The sequence below is a fragment of the Pangasianodon hypophthalmus genome, chromosome 2 (assembly GCF_027358585.1).
Source record: "Pangasianodon hypophthalmus isolate fPanHyp1 chromosome 2, fPanHyp1.pri, whole genome shotgun sequence".
NCBI classification, from domain to species: domain Eukaryota; kingdom Metazoa; phylum Chordata; class Actinopteri; order Siluriformes; family Pangasiidae; genus Pangasianodon; species Pangasianodon hypophthalmus.
Window position 1 is genome coordinate 822,654 of NC_069711.1, and position 22,600 is coordinate 845,253.

Sequence of the window (22,600 nt, forward strand, 5' to 3'; positions counted from 1 at the left end):
GCTTCTGAAGAGCAGGACTAAATGAAAAAAATAAGATCTTTAAACAAAATAATAACAATATATGCTGATCATCCTGTAAACTTCCGACTGAAACTGTAAATAACTCACTATAGCGGTGATTAGTGATTATCTCTACATTGTTTAAAATGTTTGTGGTCTGAATAAATCAGTATTGTTTCAAAAACGGTAGTTACAGGTGTATAAACTTGGACAAAATGGACGTGCGCTTAAATGAATCTGAATCAAATCATTCAAGAGAATCAAACTTTTGTGGACAAAATTGGAGTCACTCTCTTTTTAAAACAATCTAAAATATCAGTTACAGATGTTCATTCTTTCATTTCCAAAGGCTTAAATGAACTAATAAATGATGTGAATATTTAATATTCAAAGTTCAGGTTATTTTAGGTGAGTGTGTGAATGGTTGTTCATTAATTTATGTTATTTTTATGATGAAAAAGGACAGAGAGAGGTGGATTCAAGACGTTTGAAGCAGTTTAAAGCTGGTGATTGTCAGTTCACTCTTCAGAGCATCTCACAGAAAAAAAACGTTTTGTAAATGTGGGTTATGTTCTGTCCATTTTCACCATCAACAAGTCAATACGAGTAGTTTAATAGCAGTTTAAATAATAATAATAATAATAATAATAATAATAATAATAATAATGATGATGACATGAGTGACAGTTGCTGTATGCTGTGAAATTGCAAAATCTCTCTGTCTTTTTTTGATCAGCTTTCAGGTTTATTCATTTCTGCTTGTCGCTGTTTGAACAGTTCTTCCTGTTCCTGAGGCCTGGCAAGTCGACGTCACATGATGATTTCGCTTCTTGTATAAGTCCTTGTGAAACATGTCGATTATCACGTCCTGTATCACTGAAAAGTGTGAGAAAGGAGAGTGAAAGTGTTACTGGTTGAACAACTTCAAACTCAAATACAATGAGGAAGGAGTAAGTGGAAATGAACACGCTTTAAAATGAACTGTAAAATAAACACTGGAATGCGGTGTAATGTATGACACCTTACTCGTTATTGTTTTCTTTCTTTCTTTTCTTTTTTAGAAAGCTTTTCTGAAAGTTTCATCTTATTGAGACTAGAGGTGTGCCTCGGGCAGAACAAAAGAGAACAGCATCATCAGCTTATAAATGCCAATCGGCGCTTAATATAGACAGCGAGAATAACAGAAGGGCGAGAACTGAGCTCTGTGGAACTCAACCTTTAGCATTCATCTTAGCAGAATTAAAAAAAACATATAGCATTGTAGATCATGGTTTAAAAATGTTTAAAAATATTTTATTTCATCATTTTGAAAATAATTATGCCCCGTGAATGCACAGAAATGTGAAACTCCCCTCAAAAAAAACCCCATTGTTTTTGTTTTGATGTAAAATGAAGTTCTGGATGTTCAGAATAGCTTCCATTCATGAAAGCTATCAATTCAATTCAATTTTATTTTATTTGTATAGCGCTTTTAACAATGGACATTGTCACAAAGCAGCTTTACAGAAATAAGTACATTCAAATGAAATTAAATCAAAATAAACTGTAAATGTGTGAATTTTTCCCTAATGAGTGAGCCAGAGGTGACGATGGTGAGGAAAAACTCCTTGAGATGATATGAGGAAGAAACCTTGAGAGGAACCAGGCTCAAAAGGGAACTCATCCTCATCTGGGTGTCACCGGATAGTGCGATTATAAATCATTCCCTTCTGTGACTGTGTACTACATGGACAAATAGTGCAGTTGTGCAACCAGGAAATTCATCACAGTTTTCACATGAAGTCCGGTTTGTTGAAGGAGACCTGAGTGCAAAACTGCTTGCTGCAACCGCAGCCCCAAAGCCAGCATATGAAATCCTGAAGCCATCTCCACAGTCCTCAAGCAGCACCATCCCCAGCAATCCCACTGATCTTCAGGCCGTCCATATGGGGCCCCAGTAGGACATCAGGATGGATCAGACAGGTCTGCTATCAAAACAAACCAAACACCGAACACCTATCCAAATGCCTGTCTTTTTCATACTCATACCCCAACTGCACCATCATTCAAGGAGTCTTTGTAACATCAACTCAACAGTTAATTGGAAGCTTTCATGAACGCACATGTGCACTTCCATCTTTTACACAGCTATGCTTAGGAGGTTTCTCTCAAGAGACAGCAGAAGAATCCTGACTTGAAGCGTTCACATTGCTCCTGGTTGCAGTTCAGTTCAGGAGCCCCAGAGCCGTGTTAGCAAGCGCAATTTCAAAAATTAGCATTTTTTGTGAGTAATATCTTTCACACTATTCACTGTGTGAAGCGCATGCAGTGTGCGGTTATCGCCTCCTGCGACTGGGACGAGCGATCAGAGCGATCAGAGGCAAAAAACCTATACACTAAATAGCAACAACATGAACTGCAGTAAGTATGAACTTGTAAAAAGAGTAAAAAAAAAAGTTCACCTGACAGACACTAGTCCGTTTCATTCCATCGGTCCATCAGGATTTTGGACCTGCATTGGTAAATAATTCCCAAACAAACCCAAGGTCTTAGATGATACAAAAGAACGGCGATCATCTTATCGTCCAGAGATCACGAGTTCAGGATGCTACGGCCATAACTGGCGGTGCTGTCTGGATGGGAGGGGCACACTCTCACTCCGGTGTCAATCACGTCAATACTAGCCAATCGTGGTCGTCCGTGAGCTCAGGTATGTGGAAGAGGGCAGACAGCTCTTTCCTCGGAGCGCGTTACGCCGCCTTGTGATGCAGCAATTTGAGAAGATGCGGTTTTGTTGGCTTACATCTTAGAAAAGAGCAGCACAGGATTTCTTTTTTTATGATCAAGAGAGTATTAATAATAGTTACAGTGCTGTGACGTTTCCAAAAACCGGACAAAACTCAAAGATTTATTTATTTTTTTTGCTACTTAAGAACGGTTTGTGTTGTTTGCTAACAAAGGCTACTAATAGTAATACTACTACTGCTATCAGGTAATAGAAGTATCAATTAATTAATTAATTAAGTAATTGGTTGGTTGATTGGTTAATTAATTACTATTATTTTTATTATCAATACTACTACTATTACTACTACTACTAATAATAATAATTTAAATGGCGCGCGCTGCTGTGACGCACTTTAACTTTCACTTCGTCATTTCTTGGAAGAACCGATTCTCTCTGCTTAGGTTTCGTTCTCGCTGTTCCTCTCGCTTTCCCCCTCCGCAGGTTTGATTGACGGCGCTGTCGTCCAATCGCAGTCTTCTCTCTTGCTCACGTGTTGCGCGTCATGTAAGGGCGGGAGCTGAGAGACGAGCAGCCAATGGTGGAGCAGCACAGAGGACGCACTCGGCGCTTTTGGACCAATCAGCTGCAGCGTTGGCGGAGGGGGTGAGAGGGAACAGCGGCACTGAGGCGCACAGCAGCGGTGTGTTTATTTGTGTTTATCTGTAGTCTTTGTCCTGGGTTCAGGTGTTGATCAGCGGGTGTGGAGCGGAGAACACAGGTAAGATTAGATGAAGCGAACCTCTCGTGGATTGTGGATGTTGTCATAAATTAAATTGCTTATTTTATTTTTTAACGCTCATCAAACTCAGTGTAGAGTAGCAGAGGATAATAAAAACCAGCTTTTAAAGGTAAAGTGTACATTTTTTTTACTTATTTCCTTTGCTACAAATAAAATAACATTTTTAACACCATGAATGATACAATTTGCATTTAATTTATTAGTATTATTTTTTTCATCATTCACAATGTTCTTGAATCCAATGATGCCTTGCACAAGACAACTTTATGCACAACTTCCGGTGACGTCGTTTCCTCACCAGCCTCCCCTCTCCTTTTCTTTTCCCTCCTGAGTTTGAAGTAAACTTGAAGTCAAAGTGTAAACTCCTCCTCTGTCCTGAAGATGTCAGAAAACTTAAAGTTACAGCTTTATCTCTGACTGTTACATAGCTCTGACACTGGAGACTCCTTCCATCAATGTTACAGCGCAGTACAGGTCTCTGTTACTATAGAAACGATAACGTATTAATGTAATGAGCGCATTAATATAATCCAACAGTGGATTCTGTACATTTCCTAAAATGCAGATAAATGTATGTATATATATATATATATATATATTGTGTGTGTGTGTGTGTGTGTGTGTGTGTGTGTATAGAATGGCGCAGTGGGAGCGTCTGAAGCAGTTGGACTTGGTGTGTTTGCAAAGGGTAGATGAGCTGTACCACACTGATGCTCTACCCATGGCTGTGAGAGAATATCTCGCTCACTGGATAGAGGAGCAGGACTGGTGAGTAACACACACACACACACACACACGCACACAGAAGCGAATGAATGAGTGAGTGAATGGACAGATGAACCGAACAAACAAATGTATGAATGAATGGATGAATGATTGAACTGATGGATGAACCAATAAATGAACGAACAAACAGATGGATGAATTTTTGGATAGATGAATGAATGAATGGACGGCTGAACCAATAAATGAACAAACAAATGAACGAATGAGTGGATGAGTGAAAGAACGAATGAAAGAATGAATGAAGGATAGTCAGATTTAGAGTGTATCCGAAACATAAAATAAAAAACCTTCCTGTTTAGACTGTAGCGTTGGTGCACAAACGATAACTTCATTAGCTGTGTACGGTGTGTGTGTGTGTGTGTGTGTGTGTGTGTGTGTGTGTGTGTGTGTATCACTAGGGAAGGGGCTTCGCGGGACTCGTCCCGGGCCGTGGTCCTGTTCCAGATCCTGTTGGAGAACCTGGATAATCAGTACAGCCGGTTTGTGCAGGAGAATAATTTCCTCATGCACCGTAATTTCCGTCACTTCAAGCAACAATTTCAGGTAAAACTTGTTTCTCTTGTCACTTTCAGTTTAATGGACCGTGGAAGAATTTTTCATTTAATTAAATTTCTTCTGTTTGTAGCAGAGGTACCAGGAAGATCCGTGCAGGCTGACTGAAACCATCAACTGGTTCCTGCGTAAAGAGCAAGAGATTCTGAAGGCTGCAGAGCTGGCACAAGAAGTGTGAAACTGTTTATTTATATTACTGAAATATAATATAAAAGTAGTTATCCATGATTGTCAGCGTCATCATCATTGTCCTTATCGTCATCACTGTAATTATCGTCATCACTGTCATTATCACCATCACTGTAATTATCGTCATCACTGTCATTATCACCATCACTGTCATTATCACCATCACTGTCATTATCGTCATCACTGTCATTATCGTCATCACTGTCATTGTCGTCATCACTGTAATTATCGTCATCACTGTCATTATCGTCATCACTGTCATTGTCGTCATCACTGTCATTATCGTCATCACTGTCATTGTCGTCATCACTGTCATTGTCGTCATCACTGTCATTATCGTCATCACTGTCATTACTGTCATTATCGTCATCACTGTCATTATCGTCATCACTGTCATTATCGTCATCACTGTCATTGTCGTCATCACTGTCATTATCGTCATCACTGTCATTATCGTCATCACTGTCATTGTCGTCATCACTGTCATTATCGCCATCACTGTCATTATCGCCATCACTGTCATTATCGTCATCACTGTCATTATCGTCATCACTGTCATTGTCGTCATCACTGTCATTATCGTCATCACTGTCATTATCGTCATCACTGTCATTGTCGTCATCACTGTCATTATCGCCATCACTGTCATTATCGCCATCACTGTCATTACTGTCATTATCGTCATCACTGTCATTATCGTCATCACTGTCATTGTCGTCATCACTGTCATTATCGTCATCACTGTCATTATCGTCATCACTGTCATTATCGTCATCACTGTCATTGTCGCCATCACTGTCATTGTCGTCATCACTGTCATTATCGCCATCACTGTCATTACTGTCATTATCGTCATCACTGTCATTATCGTCATCACTGTCATTGTCGTCATCACTGTCATTATCGTCATCACTGTCATTGTCGTCATCACTGTCATTGTCGTCATCACTGTCATTATCGCCATCACTGTCATTATCGCCATCACTGTCATTGTCGCCATCACTGTCATTATCGTCATCACTGTCATTATCACCATCACTGTCATTATCACCATCACTGTCATTGTCGTCATCACTGTCATTATCACCATCACTGTCGTTATCGTCATCACTGTCATTATCACCATCACTGTCGTTATCGTCATCACTGTCATTATCGTCATCACTGTCATTATCACCATCACTGTCATCACTGTCATTATCGTCATCACTGTCATTATCGCCATCACTGTCATTATCGCCATCACTGTCATTATCATCACTGTCATTATCACCATCACTGTCATTATCACCATCACTGTCATTATCGTCATCACTGTCATTATCGCCATCACTGTCATTATCATCACTGTCATTATCGCCATCACTGTCATTATCATCACTGTCATTATCGCCATCACTGTCATTATCATCACTGTCATTATCGTCATCACTGTCATTATCGCCATCACTGTCATTATCATCACTGTCATTATCGTCATCACTGTCATTATCGCCATCACTGTCATTATCGCTGTCATTATCGTCATCACTGTCATTATCATCATCACTGTCATTATCGCCATCACTGTCATTATCGTCATCACTGTCATTATCGCCATCACTGTCATTATCGCTGTCATTATCGTCATCACTGTCATTATCACCATCACTGTCATTATCATCATCACTGTCATTATCGCCATCACTGTCATTATCGTCATCACTGTCATTATCACCATCACTGTCGTTATCGTCATCACTGTCATTATCGTCATCACTGTCATTATCACCATCACTGTCATTATCGCCATCACTGTCATTATCACCATCACTGTCATTATCGTCATCACTGTAATTATCATCACTGTCATTATCGTCATCACTGTCATTGTCGTCATCACTGTAATTATCACCATCACTGTCATCACTGTCATTATCGTCATCACTGTAATTATCATCACTGTCATTATCGTCATCACTGTCATTATCACCATCACTGTCATCATCACAATCATCATCACGATCATCACTGCCATCACTTTCACCTTCCTTATCATCATAATTATCAGTGACATCATCACTGTGATTATCACCAACACTGTAATTGTCGTCGTCGTCACCATCACTGTTATTACGGTCCTCACTCTCACTGCCGTCATCATCATCATCCCCGTCATCATCAGTGCCATCACTCATCATCCTCGACCGCGCCGTTTCCTTCACCCTGTGTTAACACATTAACATTATCGCTGAACTGGCATGCGAGTAATCGCTGATTATATAAAAGTAAAGGTGGGCGGGGTTACATGATGCAATGGGCAGGTTTATGCATCGTGCAAATGAAAAGCAAGCATCTCTAGCCACACTCCAACACCCCACCTCCCTCCACCCAACCCCAACTTGCTTGTTCTTCTCTCAGGTGCAGATGTTACAGGTTCAGCAGAGCTCCATGGAGTCGGAAAATCAGAGACACTTAGAGAAGAACATCCGAGATTTTAAGAGCAAAGTCCAGGTGTGTGTCAGTGACTTACTACTGTGTACATTTGGATGGATGGATGGATGAATAAATAATTGATGTATTGATGGATGGATTGATTGACAGACGATGGAGCACTCACTGAGGTCTTTGGAGGAGCAGCAGGACGAGTTTGACTTCAAATATCAGACACACAAGATGGATGGTGAGATCAGCTTCCCTCTTCATCAGACCCTCGGTGTCCTTACATCACTTCCTGTTTCCTATTTCACAATGACATTTTGGTTATTTAATACTACAGAGACATCTTCATCTTTGACTCATCATGCATTCTCCTCGTTTGATTGACATCTCAATTAAAAATAAACAAAAAAAAAAAACCAAGAACTCAGGGATTTCAGAGGTTTGTTTTGGATGATGTTCCATCTGAAGAAACATAAGCGTGTGTTGAAATGTGAGGTGTGAATTCAAACGTAACAGTAATCATGCGATTTCAGGAACGACAGACGAAACGGAGAATAACAGGCAGATAAAAGAGCTTAAAGTGATGCTCAACAGACTCAACACGGCTAGAAAGGTACGAGTATAACGTGTGCACGTGTGTCTGGTGTTCCTGCTGGTTCTTTGATAGAACTTTGAGAACATCCCTGTGTTCCTCAGTCGTTTCTCTTGGAGACAGCGTCTCTGCTGAGCAGTGCCGATCATCTCCTGTCCGTGCTCTTGGAGGAAGTGAAGGAGTGGAAGCGCAGGCAGCAGGTCTCCTGCATCGGGGCTTCGGAAGACACCAACCTCGAACCTCTGGAGAAATGGTACGACTCTATGCCACTAACTAATAATCTGTTAATAATCTGATCGATAGCTCCATTAGAGAAAACATCGTGTTAGAGAAGATTCAATTTTAAATTTATTTTAATGTTAAGAAAACAATCGAAGCTTATAGTATATAACATGCTGCAGCTGTATGTTTAATAATAAATGTATCTCAATTATTTAAAACCCACAAAGTCACTGATCTGCGTCATCTTTTTTAAAAAAAAACGACCAATCGGAGACAACTTTGATACAGGAAGTGATGTCATTTATAGTGACACGCATGAAAATGATCCTGGTTGATTGTGTTTAATTAAAGTAATTGTTTTTTTATTTTATTTAATCACATTCCTCTCGTTAGTGTGGCCGCATGTTATCTTAGCTAGTGATGAAAATTTCAGCTCTTCTTTAGTGACTCAAATCATTCGAATCATTTTCTGACATTACATCAGATAACAGCTTTACCTCAGACTTTTACAAAGCACTGACACTGGAGACTCCTTCCATAAATGTTAAAGAAACGTCTCCTTACAGAAAAGAAGAAAACAGTCTGTATGATATAAGCGACTCGACTCTCAGCGTTCACCTAAACGAGTACGGCAGCGACGCGTAACAACGAGCCGCTTCAGCACCAATACAGAGCGATCAAGTCACTCTCTTCCGCAACTGTGTATGGCGTCTAATCCCTGTCTGATCTAAAACCTCTGTCTGACCCGGACAGGTTCACTGCGGTGGGAGACGGAATGTTCCAACTGCGTAAGTTCCTGCAGAAACTGGAGGAGCTTCATGGCAAGCTGACTTACGATGAAGATCCCATCAAGACTCAAAAGCCCGGGCTACAGGAACGAGTGGACACATTGCTAACCAGTCTGCTGAAGAGGTACGTACACACACACGCACACACACACACACACACACACTCTTTACAGGAGGATATCCATTGTCATAAAAATTATATGAAAGCAATAAAACACACTTACAATTTCACACTCCATACACCTTCCTCCAGCACTTCAAACACAGGTGTGTGTGTGTGTGTGTGTGTGTGTTTTGTGTTTGCTTTAGCGCTTTTGTGGTGGAGACGCAGCCCTCCATGCCGCAGGGTCGAGGTCCCCTGGTCCTGCGCACAAGCATCCAGTTCTCAGTCAAAGCCAGGTAAAGCATCGTCACTCTCTTCACCATTTTAGACGCCTGAAGGTCGAATTAGCTTCTGTTCCGTCCTCACGTGCTAATTTTTTTCCCCCGCATTCAAAACCAAGAAATAAACCGGAACTGATGCGACTTTGGGGCGTTAGTTCTCTCTTCTCTAGCAGCTTGAGAGACAGCTGAGATGGTTACCATGACGATAGTAAGAGTCACTGCATCATCTTTACAGCACAAAAAATACACTGAAAACATTCACGAGTCCTTTTTGTTGAGTCTGAAGTCTATGAAAATGCGACTCGAGTCTGAGTCACTAACTCGAGTGCACATCTCTGGTTCTGCGTGTGCATGAGCAGCAGTTTGGAAAGATGTGTGTCGTGGACGAAGCACGTGTTAGCCTTCACCCTCTCCAGTCTGTAGCTGTCATGTGATCGCTGGCTAGTAGGCAGGAATTGATGATAAAATTTAGGAGAAAAAAGTTGCGCAGCGGAAAAAGGCCCTGAGCGATAATGAGGAGTGAATTAAGAGAGAAGAAGAGCGGACCTAAATCAGAACCTTGTGGTGTCCCGTGCCCTCGAAGTTCACGTATCTCATCTCACAACCAACGAATTCTTTTACAGCGTGTGATTGTTGCCTGCGACAGCGACGTCGGGCGGAAATGTCGTACAGCGTGAAGCTCACGTAGGATGAGGCGCAGGTTTTACACGTTACTCGAGCTCATCCATATCACTGATCATGTGTCTACAGGTTTCTCTTTAAGGTTCCTGAACTCAACCATGCCATGAAAGTGAGCGTGTCCATTAACAAGTAAGAACTTTTTCCTCTCTTTCTTTTTTTTTTTTTTTTTAAATATACTTTCTATGTAAAATAGACGTCACGTGGAACGTCCGATACTGTTGTGACCGTGTGTTTCTTTCTCTGTGTGTTTAAGGGACGCCCCGAATGTGAAAGGGTATGTGTTTAAAAAAAAAAACAAACAAACGGATATTTCCCAACAAAAGCATGACGTGTGTGTAATAAATGCTTTTTATTCAAACTTTTAATAGTTAAAATTATTAATATATTCGTTTGTTTGTGCGTTTTTGCTGAAGGTATCGCAAGTTTAACGTTCTGGGGACGTCGAGTAAAGCCTTAAACATGTCCGAGAGCATGAACGGTGGAATGGTGGCAGATTTCAGACATTTGGTGGGTTATTTTAAATTTTATTTTTATAAATTCTCAGGCTTTACATGTTGTTTATCTAATCCTGAGAAAGATAAATGAAATGATGTGTTTCCTCTCAGACTTTAAAAGAGCAGAAGGTTGGAGCAGGAGGGAAAGGCAACAATGACGTGAGTAGTGTTGTTAAAAGTCTTAATTTGTCTGTAATTACATAATGAATGAACTAATTGATTGATTTGGTCTAAAATGGATTTGGTTAATTGTATTTAAGCCAGAGGAAAAGCAGACATTTTGGAACAAACCGCAACAAAATAATTTACATACGTCTCGATATGTTGTGTAGGTTTTCAAAAATGTTTCATTATGTTTCATGAACCGTGTTTAAGGTTTTCATGCACACACACACACACACACACCATCAGTTCAACACAGAAACACGTGAAATGCGCAGTCACCGTGACGACACAACCAGAAAAGGAATGAACATGTTTCTGTTAAACATATTACAGCACAAACCAACACAAATACTTTTTTTTAAAGTGTTAGCACAACCATAATATAACTTATAATATATTTTTGTTTTGTCATATTTTTGGCAGCGACTGTGTGAAGTTTAAAATGAAAACGTTCAACTTTAGTGATCACTGTGTAGCTAAAAATTTCTATCATTGCTATGTATTCATAAGTGACTGGTTTTAATAGCTATAGTCGTGTGTGTGTATGTGTGTGTGTGTGTGTGTATCCAGCTGTCTCTGAGCGTGACCGAGGAGCTCCACACCATACACTTTGAGACGCAGTTCAACCTGCACGACCTGTCTGTCCCTCTGGAGGTGAGACTGCTCCGATTGTTCTTCACAAAGCTTTAGAAGGTTTTTATAGTTTTCTAAAAATCTCTCTGTCTCGTTGTCAGACGTGCTCGCTGCCTGTCGTAGTGATCTCTAACTCCAGCCAGCAGCAGAGCGCCTGGGCGTCCGTACTGTGGTTCAACATGCTGTCTACTGACCCCAAGGTCAGAGGCTCAAACACGCACACACACACACACACACACATGCGTACACACACACATATGCACATCCTTCTAACATACAGAATAAAACGTATATGTTAAGCATCACTAATATCACTACCGTGTGTGTGTGTGTGTGTGTGTGTGTTTGCGTGCTTTGTTAGAACCTGGTGTTCTTTGCGAGTTCTCCCGTAGCGACCTGGTCTCAGCTGGGGCAGATGCTGAGCTGGCAGTTCCAGTCGTGTGCTAAACGAGGCCTGGACGCAGACCAGCTTGAGACTCTTGCGCAGAAGCTCTTCGGTAAAATCACGGAACATGCAGCGTTATTGTTTCAAATTTGCGTCTCATGTGCAGAGTTGAGTTAAGAGCACAGTGAGGATTCAATACTGAAATTACACACAGCAGTATTCAGAGCTCAGGCGTAACTACCGACTTCAGCGCTATTCAGAAGTTACGTGAGAGTTACGCAAGCGGGGGCGGAGTTTGTCTTAAACAGAGGCGTGGCTCAGTTACACATAATTCTGATCTTGAACTTAAATACACTCAAACACACTGTGGAATGTCATTTGAGGACAATATTAAATACATGTCTTTATTAAAGACATAAATACGACACATTTAATTAATTAATTAACGATATTGTCACTTTAAAGGGCAAGGAGGACATCTGAGAAGACTCTTCTTTATCAGAGACGTGGCTTATCTCAATGAGTGAAATTTTTATGGATAAAATTATGAATTAATTTAAAGTTTCTCTGGAAGCGTAGCAGATGAGCGCTAGGTCAGATTATCCTTCAAACCGTGGACACATTTTTTTTTTCTTTTTTTTTTTTAAACATCGAATTAGATTATATCCCGTGCACACATTATGATTTCCTGGCCTCGGTTTATTATCTCTTGCTAAAGTGGCTTCATTAAATGGTGCATGCGAGAGACTGTTGAATGTTGTGCTGGATCAAGTGCTATTCTATGCGCTGCTGAATAATGAGTGTGGAAGCCATTTTGTTAAACTAAACCAGGGATTAATGTCATAAGTACAACTAGGACTATTCCTGCAGCTATATATCGAGAATATACTAGACTCCTGTTAGATTTAGATAAACGTAATTTCCTTCTTCAGTCCTCATTTTCTATCCCTGATTTCTTTCGGGTTTAAAGGCGGTGGTCTACTGAAAACTCAGTGATGCTTCTACTCAAGAAAAATCTGGCAACCTCGGAGGTGTTAACTACACACAGGTGATTCAAATCATCTGAATGCGGAGCTCAGAAAATAAAAGTTAAGAAGCTGCGTAACCCAACTCTGAATACCAGGAACTTTCCCCATGGAAATACTGTCATAACAGAGTCATTGACTCCGAATACAATCCTTGGAATACGTAGCTGAAGTAAGGCATATGCTAACTCTAGAGTCTTTTGAGAAACTAGCGCTTTTAAGCTTTTGTGCAGTGACAGAACGTTAATAGCTTGTTAGCTTTAATGGAGATTGTTCAGTGAAAACATGCAGTGTGGCGTCCCACAGGGTTCCGCTTTAGCCCCGATATAGTTCTTATTTTATATGCATGTAGTAAATGTGCGATTTATCAAATACTACAAATTTATTAACAAGATCAAGAGATTATTTATGAAGTACTGCAAATTAGACACCAAGACACTTTTACTCGAAATAGAAATTATGAATAAAAAAATAAAAAAGGTTTTAGTGTATTAATTTGTACAGTTTACTTTTAGTTAATGAAATTAAAACATAATTCACAAACATAATTTAATACACTGCATATTTTTTTTCAATATTTACAATATTTAAAGTGGTTTTCATGTTTCTTAATGTTTCTCAGCTAGAATTTATTTCACACTTTATAATATGAAGCACTTTATTTGTTCAGGAAAACAAGACGATTATGAAAACTGTAAAATATCCTGGACCAGATTCAGCAAGGTAAGAGTTAAACTTTAATAAATAATCTGCTATCTGGTATTAAAGTGTTTATGCAAGTTTGTGTGTGTGTGTGAAGAGTTACGAAAGCAAGTGTGTGTGTGTTGCTCTTGTAGGAGAACATTCTTGGGCAGAACTTCACGCTGTGGGTTTGGCTGGATGGAATTCTGAACCTGGTGAAGGTCTACCTCGCCAATATGTGGGAGGATGGGTATGTGTGTGTGTGTGTGTGTTCTTTGACTTAGTGACACTACACTGCTGTTGAATTCTGGATTCTGATTGGTCAGAAGGTGTTGATTAGTTTTTTTTTATAACAGCAGCTCTGACAGTAGCGCAGGTTTATATTAATGCGCTCGCTCTAATACGTTATCGTTTCTATAGCAACAGCTCATTCACAGGGACTCGTACGGCGCATGCTCCAAAAAAAAAAAAAAAAACAGCATGCAATCGTTGATACGTGAGGAGACGTTTATTGAACATTTAATGGAAGGAGTCTCCAGTGTCAGTGTCGGCGCTTTGTAACAGTCAGAGGTAAAGCTGTAACTTTAGGTTTTCCGACAATAAATCGTTGTTATTATTGGTAAAAAACTGTATTAAGTATTGAGGTGGAAGCGAGTGGACCGAGTACTGAACCCTGAGGAACGCCTCGATTAACAGCATCGCAATCAGCGAGAAGCTTCAGGGCTGTCAATGAATAAAAACAGAAACTGAAAACTGAAAAAAACAACTGATAGAAGGTTATTGTTGTGTGTGTGTGTGTGTGTGTGTGTGTGTGTGTGTGTGTGTGTAGGTCCATCATGGGTTTTGTGAGTAGGGGGACGGAGAAGGTTCTGCTGAAGAAGAAACAGGGTGGAACGTTCCTCCTGCGCTTCAGTGAAAGCATCAGAGATGGAGGAATCACGTTCAGCTGGGTGGAGTACTCTAATAAAGGTATTAACACACACACACACACACACTATCTAAAAGATAAGCTCAGTATGGCAACATGCTCCAGAAGAATTTCCAGGGGTGCCAATAATTATTTTCTTCTCCATTTTTGTTCAGTTAAAGGTTAAATTTCTCCATTAACCATTTTTTCACCTAACATTTCTGATTAAATTGTATGTAATACCCAGTCATTGTCCATTACACAGTGTGATTCTGTATTGTTCCGCACTGTTTGTTGCTCCGCCCCCTTGTTTGATGGACAGAGGACCGCCCACTTTTCCTGTCAGAGCCAGTAGCAAAGCCAGAAATCATTTTCCTCTGAAAACAATTAAATTATGATGCTAGCGTATGGTGGTATAATGACATTTTTATTCTTATAAAACCAGATCTACTTTTCTTTTTTCTCCTCCATCGACATCCCTGAGCTCAGAGAGTAGCTAGCTAGCTAGTAGCGTTCAAGCAGAAACGGGACGAATGCCTGATCCTGATTGGTTAATCCTGTTTCATAGCACCTGCTAGCCTATAAAACATGCTTTAACAAGCTAAGAGATGAGTTCGTTTGGCGTTTGGGGCGGTTAAATATGTAACTACGTTGATCTTTTTACATGTTAAGCATTCGGAACTTTCGTAAGATATTTCTGAGGGTTTAAAACCTGCAATTCCTCCAGCTACGTCTCCACACACAGTCCTAACGCAGGCGTACGCCGTGTGGTTGCAGGTAACCCCAACGTGAGGACGGTGCAGCCCTTCACCAGCGTGGACCTCAAGCAGATTCCTTTCCCCGAGATCCTGCGCAACTTTCAGATCATGGAGGCGGAGAACGCGCCCGTGTACCCGCTGCAGTTCCTCTACCCCAACACGCCTAAAGACCAGGTGTTCGGCAAGTACTACAACGAGAAGACTGGAGGTGAGCGGCTCAGTGTGTGTGTGTGTGTGTGTGTGTGTGTGTGTGTGTGTGTGTGTTACGGGCAAGGTCAAGGAAAAGTAACAGACAAAATTAAAATCAATTTTTGGACCAATAGTTAACATTTCTATAAAGCTGCTCTGTGACCGTGTCCATTTTTAAAAGCGATATATATATAAATAAAATCAAATTGAATTTCCTTTTATGGAGTTTTGAGGGTTTGGCTAAATGTAAATCAGTGCATGGTAATTTTACAGGTGAAAATCCTTATTTCTGATTGGTGCACGGGGTTCACTGACATCACCTAATTCCAGTATAGCTCCGCCCACTTCTAACCAGCCGGAAGAAAACATCAGAGAATTAAAAAGAGCAGCATGCGTCTTTCTCTTAATGTTAAAAAAAAAGAAAATTCACAACAGAAGATACGTGTGAAAGTGAAATGTTGACAGAGTTGACTCTTTTACTCTTTCATTTTTATCTTTGTGTGTGTGTGTGTGTGTGTGTGTGTGTGTGTGTGTGTGTGTGTGTTTCAGATCAAAGTCCCTACATTAAATACATTAAAACCAAGCTGGTCTTCGTTTCAAAAGAGTAAGTATGTGCTCTGTAGTGTTGTAGAAACATGCTCATGCACTAATTACGTAAGGAATAAAACACCGCGTGTTGTGCTGCTACAGTAAAATAATCAGTGGAGTTACTCTTAGCTCTCTGGAGTTGATTATTTTCCTATAACAGCATGTACCCGAGTGTTTTGTTCCTCTTGTACCACAGCAATTTGCCAACACATACAATGTTTTGTTTTATTAAAGAATGACACACACGTTTTATCCATTTATTGTTACATTTAAACGAATTAGTTCCTACTAACTTGTCACTTACGTTATAGCAGCTATAAACAGTCGTTCCCTCACCAGCCTCTCTTTATTCTCTCTCTTGAAGTTAATAAGACAAAAAAAAAAGCACCAAACCAAGAAACCATAAAGGAGAGTAAACTCCTCTGTCCTGAAGATGTCAGAAAACTTACAGTTACAGCTTTACCTCTGACTTTTAACAAAGCGCTGACACTGGAGACTCCTTCCATAAACGCACGTCTTTCAATCTGTTTATAAAGTGGAGCATCGAAAATCTTTCGGATCTCAGTGCTGAAATTTAATTTTTGTCCACTTATAGTCACTTTCTCATCGCGTGTCATCATTGTGTTGTGCCCTGATTCTCGATTATTGGTTGCCGTGGTTACAATGATCTTGTTTATTGACTGCCAAAAGAATGTTATGATATTAAAAAATGTTTGTGACCCACCAAAGAGCGGCGTAATCGTAAAAGAGAATCAAGCCGCGACGATTCTTATTGGTCACTGAGATGGCTGTAACGTTGCCATTGGTTGGTAAGGGTGGTTGCCATAGTAACTGTGTTACTGTGTGCTTGGTTGCAACAGGAATGGGTGTACGAGCGCGCCTGAAGGCCCAGCGCCTGAGCCGTGTGCTCAGCACAACGGTGAGTCCCGCCTCCCTGTCACCCAGACAGCCAATCAGATCATCCGTCTCCTTACTCTCGGCGATTGGCTGATAACAGCACGCTGTGCTTCAAGCGCTGTTTGAATGTTTAGCAGGATCTGGTCATGTGTCATTCATTTACATTAATGGTGTCCGTCTGGGAAGTTTATTAATGAACTGATGTATTTCTTTTACTAACCTTCCACTGCATTACTATTACACTTCCGCTGTCTGCATGTGCACATTCTTACATTTCTTATGTGTGTGTTTCATGTTAATAATTTCATAAACGTAATTCACACCAGGGCCTGACTGATAAAATTGGGTGATAAAATTTTTATTATGAGAATTGATCAAAATTACACCAGTGAAGCATTAAGAATATTCTGTAAGAAAGCTGTCATGCCAAACTCAGTTTCAGACACTAGGGGGCGCTAATCACTCAGATTTTGTGTGTTGCGTTAAATGCAAAAGTTTGCATCCCCCAGTGATACTTGACCAGGACACAAATGGGGTGGAAAATGCGGGAGCATAATGCAACAAGAACAATTATACAGAGTTACAGAATTTTTATATTATGTTGAAAGGGAGATGCAAACTTTTAAACTGATATTTTTTAAAACGAGGAATATATTAATATTTAATATAGTGATACTGAAGGACCACATGCATGACCCCAAACACACTAATGTTTCTTTGCACGTTATTCTGTCCTAAGGGTGCACAAACTTTTGCACTCGACTAAGCCATTTGACTAGATTTAAAAATCAAACTGACGTGATTTTATAATTTAAATGGCTTGCCTAATATTATTTTCAGATTTGAGTTTGTGAGATTCTAAAAAACAAAAAAACAATAAATTCAGTAAAAAACATGACATCAGTTTAATTTTTAGATTGTAAAATGAAGGTGGTTTTATTTTTAAATTGTAAAATAATGTCAGCTGATGTTAGCATGATTTTATCTAACTTAATTTAAATGGACCTCGGTTTTAGTTTGATTTTGAATTATAAAAATGACGTTGGTTTAATTTTTAAATCGTAAAATGACGTCGGCTGACGCTAGCATAAATTTCAGCGCCTCTAAAATCGGTCAGGCCCGAATTCACACGTTTGTAATCTTGTCTTCATGTGCACTAAAATCTCCTCCTCTGTTCCACATCAACATTTCCATCTTTCTTTAAGACCCTCCTTCACCTTCTGACGTGAACAATGACATCATGCTGCGAGGCCCAGAGAACTCGCCGATGCTCTCTGGCTACGGCGACAGTCCCACTCCGCCCGACAGCATTCTGGATACTTCTTTCAACGACGTTCCAGAAGATCTCCTGGGAACTCTGGACCTCATTACAGATCCTTTCGCAGATGTTCCTCTGAAGGGCTCCCACGGTGCCACACCCCTCCTGGACATGCTCGCCGAGGCGTTTTCTCCCGCTGATCTGACGCCGCTGCAGGAGTTTCTTAACGACCCAAACCTCTTGGAGGGTGTGAACCATCAACTTTGATCATTTGATCCTGTTATTCTCTCTAAAAAAAAAATAAGTCTGTTTAATTTCTAGTACTTTTTATTTCCTAAAGCTATCCTGTGGTGCTGGGACGCTACTCTACGCATCGGCTGCTGGGGCTAAACGATTGGGAGGGAAAAAAAAAATCAGTGAACATCTATTACAATGTAATTCTGTTTTTTTTTCCCCCACCGGACAGTGCAGATTTACAGATCGGTAAATAAACCATGGTAATGCGTTTAGTCGTTATTTCTTGAGGACTGAAGAAATAGTACCTGCGCTCGTGTAACGGACAGGGATGTGTGGGCGGAGCTAAAAACAGTCCGGACCAATGATTAGTCACAGTGATCTTCAGCAGTGTAGTGACTGTCTCTCTCTTCAAATCTCGTGTTGGTGTTGCAGTAAGACACTGATAACCAGATAGCCTCAAACAAAATGGAGTCCCGAGGCTATCACGCTTGACCCGTGCTGCACGCTGCTGTGTAGTGAGTTTTTAGAGTAACCGCATAATCGCAGTAGAAAGTAGACAACATGCGATCATCCAGCGTACAGTCTAGCACCTCGTTTTGTGCGGTTTTAGACAAACCTTTGTTCAAGGTTTAATTAATCAATCAATTAATTAATGAATTAACCGAATGGTCAGGTTTCAGCAGAATCTCCAGCCCAGCTACATCTCAAACACGACACAAGACACCTGAAACTAGCCCAAAAAATCTGGCTGTTGGAAAGGCAGACACATTTTTCTTCTTTTTCTCAGCTTTTTCTGATGACATTTAATTCAGTTTATTTGCTAGAAAACAAGATCTTTTTCGACACAGCTTATTTTTTTAAACCAGCCCATTCTGGAGCCCGTCATTAACTGCCCTGTCTGCTCCTCCTACTGAACATGTTCATAGCGTGGGGCAGGAGGAATCCTGCCCAGATGGACGTCTATTAGCGCTTGTTGCAGTTCCCATTTTTGACCACTAGGTGTAATAATAACTGGATGGAAGCTAAGTGAGGCAGAGACAGAGAGCAAATCACCTGAACATCAGCTTATATCTGTCAAAGAACATTTCTTTTTAAATCATTCGTGACTCAAAGAGGTGATTATCATTTCACCAGAATTTAAAATGTATGGAGCTGTCACTCAGGACTTTATGAAGAGTAATATTTGTTGAATGCATAGTGCACTATATACACTGTATGCTCACTACCTAGGGTATAACTGTGGCACTGTAAACCCTACGTAGTGCACTATATGCTTACTTTGCGTAAGTTTTGATCCCCGCCCCATGAACTTTTCCACAGTTTTCACAACCTGGGGTTTAATTGAGATTTTATGGCGTGAATCTACACAAAACAGCACGTAATATTTCAGCTGAAGGAAAAATCAATCACTGTAGTTTGAAAAAGTATTTCTAAATAAAAAAAAATTGTGCTTGCGTAAGTATTCACCCCACATTGCTGTTAAACCCCAAAATCAGTTCTGGTGAAACCAGATACCATCAAGAGTGACATAATTAGCTGAATTTATTTAATTAGTTGTCCTGTGTGGAATGTGTAAAGTGTCAGATGATATACAGATGTAGGAATACATCTGTTCCTGGAAGAATCCAGAGCGTGTTCGAGAACGTACCTACACACACACACACACACACACACAGCTGAAGGCCAAGGAGCGAGCCAAGACAAGTCCGGGCAAACTTCTGGAAAAATTTCAGTCAGGGTTTGGTTATAAAAAATGTCCCAAACTTTGAAATCCCTGAGAGACGATCATTCCATGATTAAAAAGTGGAAAGATTACGACACAAGCGCGACTCTGCCTACAGGAGACCGACCACCAAAAATCAGTCAGCGGGTAAAGAGGCCAAGTGTAAAGACAAACAAAAAACACCCCACAGAGCTGGTCTTCATGGAAGCGTATATGATCCTGTTTAGAGTTTACCAAACGTCATGTTGGAACCTCAGCAAATCTGTGAAAAGTTCTCAGGTCTGATGAGATCGAAACCGAACCTTAGAACAAAGCGCTGAAACCTTCACGTCGCCACTGTGAAGCATGAAGGTGGTAGCATCGTGTTGAGCATCACCCTTGGCCTCTTGGTTGCTTAGTAACAGTGTAGCAACCTCAGAACCTCATACAGTAACTGTAGTAACCGTACCATAATTATACCGTAACCATAGTAACCGTACTGCACTGCCCGGTGGAAAAGCTCTAACAGCGCAAATTTGATGAGCTTTCATTGTCTTTTTCTTTTTCTTCTCTAATTTACATCCTGTCTTTTTTTTTTCTTCTTATCACATTCCCTCAATCACATCCTTTTTCCTTTCTCTTATTTTTATCCTCCTTGCTCTTTATTTCTGTTTCTATTTCTTTTATTTCCCCCTTTCTTTCTTATTGTCATTTTTTTAATCTCTAACATATACAGATTTTTGGTCTGCCTGCTGTCTTCCTTTTGTCTTCCAAAAATTTGTTTTCTTTCCGACCCATTTCTTTCTTTCTTTTCTTTTTGCTTCATTTTTGGTTTTAAAAAATTGAGTTATTTTTTTCTTTAGTATTTTTATCTCTTTATCTTTTTTGTCTCTATCTCTTTCTTTCTTTTCCGTCTTTCTTTCTCCTTTTCTATTTCATATTGTTTTTTTTACTACTTTTTCTTTTGTTTTTCATTTTTTTGTCTCTACCTCTTTCTTTCTTTCTTTGTACAGTACTTACGTATGGAAATGTGACTCTAGTTTCACTGCAGTTTTAATTCTGTCTGATTTTCACATTCGGGGAAAATAGCTAGTCTCTAAATCCAGATAATTCAGATTTACTCACAGTATAAAAACCAGATCAGTCTTTTTAATTACAGAATTCCTTAATTCTTATTTTTGAACCTGTTCTTCTTATTATATTCTCCTCTTGGGTGACTGTTTCCCTCTGAAGTCAGTTCAGCTCTATTAAGTGGCACTAATTAATAATCTTAAAAATGATGGTTTTGAATGTAGAAGTGAAATGATTGATGTGAGATTGATGGTGAAATACAGAAATATGACATTCTGTCAACCAACAAAGCACTTTATAAAATTTTTATAGAAAATGAAAAGAACCTGAAAGCACTATATAGATAAATAGAAACCACTTTCCTTTAAGATAATAATTATTATCTCAAAGGTCAAAAATATTTTGAAGGTACATTTGAATTAACAGCTGGAATCTGATGAAAGTCTGATGTGACTTGATGCCCTACTAGTAAATGTTTTCTCCGCTCTGAATTGTAAATGCAAAAATAATAAAAAAGCTTCTTTGAACAATTTTACATCCTAATGAACAGAATATTTTTATGTAACTCACTGCTGCTGATGATTATTTTATGTCTGATGTGTTTTTTCCTGCTTATTTGTCCACGTCAGAGATGCAGAGCTGGACGTATGTGTAGTCCTTTAAATATATATATATATATATATATATATATATATTATTATTATTATTATTATTATTATTATTATTATTATTATAAGGTTTTGTTTAATATCGTGTAATGTTTTGAATGAAATTCTCCACCCTGGTACGTGACTGGCTGTTTTTCTTTTTTGGAGATTAAGAGGAAAAATCAGTATAAAGGTCAGCCATCAGTAAACACTTAACCTTTGTAAGAAATAACACGCAGTACTTGAGATTCGTGATGTCCTCATACTCTACGCTGTTATAGAGGAAACATGCCGTGTGTGTGTGTGTGTGTGTGTGTGTGTGTGTGTGTGCGTGTGTGTCATCAGAGCAAGGCCCAGCTTGTCAAAGAGCAGGAATTTATATCGCAATCTTCCATGTGAGCGTGTGTGTGTGTGTGTATTGTCGTGTGCAGGACATAAATTTGCGTACGCTTAGGACGATATGACACAGAAACCAAGACTTGTGTGTGTCGTGCTTCAGACAGACGCTCTTTCATCATCACAAATAACAAAAATTAAACAACAAAACAATCAATGATGAATGTTAATGTGTAAATTCCATAACACTTTCTAACAAAACTCAAAAAATTCATAAAACATTATAACTGTGCTTATAGTATAGTTCTTTATGTTGGTAATAAGCATTTTTATAAACTCTAATAATGCTTCATAGAGCTAATTACTACTACTACTACTACTACTAATAATAATAATAATGGCCTGTGAATAACTCTAAAGTGGTCTAAAGTAACTCTAACACTTACTTATGAATGTATTTATAACATTTTATTACATTTTAAAATGTCATCAGTGAGTGCGTCCAC

At 39.6% G+C, this 22,600-nt stretch overlaps 1 protein-coding gene across 5 annotated transcripts; it reads left to right on the forward strand.

Annotated features, from left to right (window-relative positions):
* Nucleotides 1-3,339: 3,339 nt before the first annotated feature.
* stat2 (signal transducer and activator of transcription 2) lies at nt 3,340-21,646 on the forward strand. 5 transcript variants are annotated; one of them, XM_026945505.3, is made up of 24 exons: nt 3,340-3,485; nt 4,143-4,274; nt 4,691-4,835; nt 4,918-5,016; nt 7,434-7,526; nt 7,617-7,695; nt 7,988-8,067; nt 8,151-8,299; nt 9,022-9,180; nt 9,366-9,455; nt 10,191-10,250; nt 10,375-10,395; nt 10,535-10,628; nt 10,727-10,774; nt 11,351-11,434; nt 11,515-11,613; nt 11,775-11,910; nt 13,494-13,546; nt 13,660-13,754; nt 14,334-14,473; nt 15,189-15,377; nt 15,908-15,962; nt 16,807-16,865; nt 18,049-21,646. In XM_026945505.3, exons 2-24 carry the CDS (start codon nt 4,144-4,146, stop codon nt 18,366-18,368), a joined length of 2,478 nt encoding a protein of 825 aa, XP_026801306.3. In that variant the 5' UTR covers nt 3,340-3,485; nt 4,143; the 3' UTR covers nt 18,369-21,646. The 5 variants fall into 5 exon arrangements, with proteins under 5 accessions (XP_026801306.3, XP_026801308.3, XP_026801310.2 ...); XM_026945507.3 differs by having other exon boundaries at nt 4,921-5,016; XM_053230211.1 differs by lacking the exon at nt 3,340-3,485 and adding an exon at nt 3,571-3,615.
* The last annotated feature ends 954 nt before the right edge of the window (nt 21,647-22,600 follow it).

Coding starts and splice junctions, on each gene's coding strand:
- stat2 (XM_026945505.3), top strand. CDS start 4,144: ATGGCGCAGTGGGAGCGTCTGAAGCAGTTGGACTTGGTGTGTTTGCAA. Junction 10,629..10,726: donor TGGCAGATTTCAGACATTTG/GTGGGTTATTTT, acceptor GTTTCCTCTCAG/ACTTTAAAAGAGCAGAAGGT. Junction 16,866..18,048: donor GCCGTGTGCTCAGCACAACG/GTGAGTCCCGCC, acceptor TCTTTCTTTAAG/ACCCTCCTTCACCTTCTGAC.